Source organism: Oratosquilla oratoria, chromosome 12 (assembly GCF_046742065.1).
Source record: "Oratosquilla oratoria isolate Oo_2021 chromosome 12, ASM4674206v1, whole genome shotgun sequence".
NCBI classification, from domain to species: Eukaryota; Metazoa; Arthropoda; class Malacostraca; order Stomatopoda; family Squillidae; genus Oratosquilla; species Oratosquilla oratoria.
Window position 1 is genome coordinate 54,985,142 of NC_134788.1, and position 4,707 is coordinate 54,989,848.

General features: G+C 44.8%; 1 protein-coding gene across 1 annotated transcript; it reads right to left on the reverse strand.

The window, feature by feature from the left end:
• Positions 1-1,077: 1,077 nt before the first annotated feature.
• On the reverse strand, positions 1,078-4,057 carry LOC143031799 (uncharacterized). The gene has a single exon (XM_076196100.1). The coding sequence runs from the start codon at positions 3,803-3,805 to the stop codon at positions 2,687-2,689; it is 1,119 nt and encodes a 372-aa protein (XP_076052215.1). The 5' UTR covers positions 3,806-4,057; the 3' UTR covers positions 1,078-2,686.
• Positions 4,058-4,707: the final 650 nt, after the last annotated feature.

Genomic DNA, 4,707 nt, shown 5'->3' on the forward strand with positions numbered 1-4,707 from the left:
ACCTGGGGCGGAATCCTTGGTCTTCCTGATGGTCTGGAAGACCTCGTCAGCCGAAATCGGGGAGAGCATCCAATTACTCTCCGGGCAGACAGGAACCACCGGCCTAGCATCCGGCTTACCCGTCCGCTCGAAGATTGGACGCCAAAAGGAAAGGGAGTCCTGATAGGATGGGGGGTTCGGAGGCTCTTTCCATTCTCCAGAGAGAATAGATCGAGCCGCCTCGGATCTCTTCGCCCTGTACAACTCCTGGGTCCGTCGGTACTGCTCTCGTTTCCTCATTCTCCAGGGGAGGGGCGCCGTCGATGGTCGGACTGGCGGTCCATCTCGTGGGGGCGAGCTCGGTCTTTTTGCTCGTGCCTGCAACGCTGTGGTTATTGCCACAGCGTGCTCCTCTAAGAGCGAGGTGGCATCCTCCCCTCTCCCCAGGGCAGCATGGGCTCTGCAGAGAAAATCAAGATGCAGGCGTGGGTCGTACTTGGCAGCATCAAGATCCCTACTGGCTGCGTCCAGTAGGGCTGCTGTCAAGTCGTGCCCAGCGTTCGAGGTGGGCATCTCCATCGTAGGTGGACTTTCCGATCTCTCCCTGGCTGGAGGGGGAGAGACGTGGTCAGCTGTGGTCGAGGTAGCTGCCATCATGGAAGATGCCTCCATAGGGGAAGGGCTTCGAGGGCGTCGGGAGCTGACGATCTCCGCGACCTTGGCCCTGTAGGGACCCTTCCTCCTCTGACCCTTGATAGCATCAAGGGTCCTACGAGGGAGGGTGCCTAACAGCCGCTGGTTCATGTTAGGCACATCTCCCTCGCGCAGGAGTATAGAGGCCTCCTCCTGCGCCAAGATGGTGACTTCTTCCTGGTCCCATCTGGCTTTGACCTTCGAGGTCGCAGTGGCCAAAGCTTCAGCCTCGAACTCAAGGGGGTGGGCTCTCTTGCGATGGAGTCCCAACCCCGTTATGGACGTGAAGGGCCGATGGCAAGTCTCACAGATGTGAGATGGCCCACTCGGTGTGGTCAAATTAGGTACAGAACTCCCTTGCGGGGGCTCTGGCCTGGGGTCCTGGAGGTCTGTGGCCAAGGCTGATACGCCTCCGCGCCATATCAGAAGAACCTCTTCTGTTGGGCCAGACAGATGTTAACACGCACGCAGGTCTCCTGAGACCGCAGGGTAAACTAAAAACTAGTCTCATGAGATCCTACGGGGACCTTTTATAGCTACCGTGCCTCAGGTTCACGGGGTCTGCTTATGGAAGGACCAGCAGCGGAGCCCAATCCTACCGCTGTCTAAGGCAATTAAATCAACAGACCGACAATAAATTTGCCCGGTGTACTATTAGCCTGTAGGGTATTCTTCAGTTGGGCCAAGCTGTCGATTGAGCCCTACAGTTACCGGCGGGGACCACGAGGAGGACGTACACCTCTATGAGAAATAGTCAGTTAGCTGTTGGCCCTTGTATGCATTTGCCTTGTGTAACACATTCTGGGACCTACCCAACTAAAACCTAGCAGTGAAGGGATAGGGGTTATTTATATGTGGCTTCCCATCTGTGTTCTAGTAGAAGACAGAAAAAATCCAAAATAAAACAAGTTTACATAGTTTATCTTGGACTATGCTCTCTATTGTATAATACCGTGCAAAATATGGCATGAAGACCATTCATACATACATAGGGACTGCCCCATCTGTTATAAAACTATAATTTGCAACAAAATTGAATGGGCTCATTCCTGATGCATCTACCTTACATTGGGGTCACTAGGAACATGGGTAGTTAAATAAAAAAAAACTGGCAAAATGGTTCCCCCCTTAAAATTTAGAATTTCCCCAGAGATAATCGCTGTGGTCAATTTCGTTCTTTCTTTCCAGCTCTTCTCAGGGCTGCAATCCATTCCCTCTGTCTCTGGGCATGAATTTTTTTTACATTTTTCTCCCTGGTTGGTTAAAACAGAGGGGATCTTGTAGAAAGCTTTCTTTTTAACATACCTTGCTTTGTTTGAGCAGCTTATGGCTGCACAAAGCTAACCATAACTACAATCCTCTAACATTATTTCTAATCTCTCTCTCATCTTGCTTGTGGTTTGTCTTACAATATGGCAGCATAAACATAAATCACATGACTCCTGATGTTACTCATCAGTGGTCTATTGGCCAGATTGGAAACAAATGACTACTTGCCTGATATATTGAGTTTAGTGGAGACCAAACTCCCAAAATTTTAGTTACAGCTGAGAAACAATAAATACACATCCTGGTGAAGAAGAGACGAAGAAGAAAAAATAGGTGGAGGGCTAATGGTTGTTGTGAGAATTGACATAAAGGTGGAAGAAGCAAATCTGAGTGAAGGCAAGGCTGATCCACCTGAAAATAAGAACTAAAGGGCAGAATAACAGACACTATATATCATACCCCCTCCCAAGACTTGGAATTAATCTGAATATCAAGAAATGTTACTGGGACACATCTCTTCTCTTATAGATAACTATTAAATCAAATAGCAATTTAGTCATGTTGGAGATTTAGTTGCAGTAAAATCAAATGGGAGGAATCAGAAGTGTCACGGCAGATTCCTGGGGAGATGCAAAATTAAGTATAGCAATGGAGAACACAATGACCTTATGGGTAAAGGAAGTGACATGGGTAAGAGATGACATCTCCACAAAATCAGATGTGCTACTAACCAAAGAACAAGACATCAGTTCCTTGTGTGGGTCCTCATATGCCTTGTGAGATAACCCTTTTGTGAGAACACAGAATCACAGAGGTCACACTGGAAAGACTTCTCTCCTGTGTGGGTTATCATATGATATTTGAGGAAACACTTTTGTGTGAAAACAGAATCACACAGGTCACATTGGAAACTCTTTTTTCCTGTGTGGGTCATCATATGGCTTATGAGATTACTCTTTTGTGAGAAAGCTGAATTACACAGGTCACACTGGAACGGCTTCTCTCCTGTGTGAGTCCTCATATGCTTTATGAAGGAATCCTTTCGTGAGAAAGCAGAATCGCAATGGTCACATTGGAAAGGCTTCTCTCCTGTGTGGATCCTCGCGTGTTGTGTGAGAGAACTCTTATGTGAGAATGCAGAATCGCACAGGTCACACTGAAAAGGCTTCTCTCCTGTGTGAACCATAATATGCTGTGTGAGGTGACCCTTTTGTGAGAAAGCAGAATCACACAGGTCACACTGGAAAGGCTTCTCTCCTGTGTGGGTCCTCATATGCTGTGCAAGATGAACCTTTTGTGAGTAAGCAGAATTGCATAGGTCACATTGGAAAGGTTTTTCTCCTGTGTGGGTCCTCATATGCTGTGTGAGATAACCCTTTCGTGAGAAAGCTGAATCACACTGGTCACACTGGAAAGGCTTCTCTCCTGTGTGGGTCTTCATATGCTGTGTGAAAGAACCCTTTTGTGAGAAAGCAGAATCGCACAGGTCACACTGGAAAGGCTTATTTCCTGTGTGAGTCCTCATATGCTGTGTAAGAGAACCCTTATGTGAGAAAGCAGAATTGCACAAGTCACAATGGAAAGGCTTCTCTCTTGTGTGGGTCCTCATATGCTGTGTGACAGAACTCTTATGTGAGAAGGCAGAATCGCATAGGTCACACTGGAAAGGCTTCTCTCCTGTGTGAGTCCTCATGTGATTTTTGAGGAAACACTTGTGCGCAAAAGTTTTATCACATAGGCCACACTGGAATGGCTTCTCTCCAGTGTGGGTCATCATATGAATTTTGAGGTGATTCTTTCGTGAGAAAGCTACATTGCAGCACAGGTCACATTGGTAAGGTTTCTTTACTGTGTGGTTCCTCATATGCTGTGTGAGAGAGGTGACCCTTTTGCGAGAAAACAGAATCGCAGAGGTCACACTGGAAAGTCTTTCTACTGTGAGGGTCACCACATAATCTTTGAAGTGACTTTTGTGCCATTTGATATCACTCTATTGTGAGAAAGCAAAATTGCACAGGTCACACTGGAAAGGTTTCTTTACAGTGTGAGTCATCTCGTGATATCTAAAATGATTCATATATAGATGTGCTGCAGATATCACATCGGATCCTCTCCACCAGGTGACACATATGAATTCTACAGATAGCTCTTCCAAAATTTGGTGATGGTTATGCTCATTCTGGAAAAAATGTAATCATAAGATTGACACCTAACTTTTTTAAATTATGTAATATACTGCAATAGGATTATGAATGTTTCACACACAAACTATTTCATACTCAAGCCCCTTTGTACCTAAGCAGACCTTATATATATATATATATATATATACATATATGCATAATATATTATATATATACTATATATCATATACATATATAGAGTTACATACATGAGTACCCTATATATGTGAGGTTTGAATATAGTTATTACTTTGAATGAAAAGATGTCACTTATGCAATGGACAAGGATGTAGCATTATGTCATGTGTAGAGAGATGTTGGGTTGACGTCTGAATAGTCTATTTGAATAATTTTTAGCTCTGTTAGATGCATTTATTTTGTGTATAACATGACAGGTGTGAAAATGAATTAGTATTGTGTTTCTGTTTTAATGTAATACCAATTATGTATTAGTTCCATGCATTACATAACACACTTCACTCATGACTGCCAAGCGTGAGTACCCGAACTTTTAGGCTGTCTTGGACAATCATGTTCAATCTCCATAGACGCTAATCCTAAGGGCCAATCAGAGATGATTTTT

Bases quoted from the DNA above. Each gene is read 5' to 3' on its own strand.
- LOC143031799 (XM_076196100.1), bottom strand. From the start codon at position 3,805: ATGAGGAACCACACAGTAAAGAAACCTTACCAATGTGACCTGTGCTGC.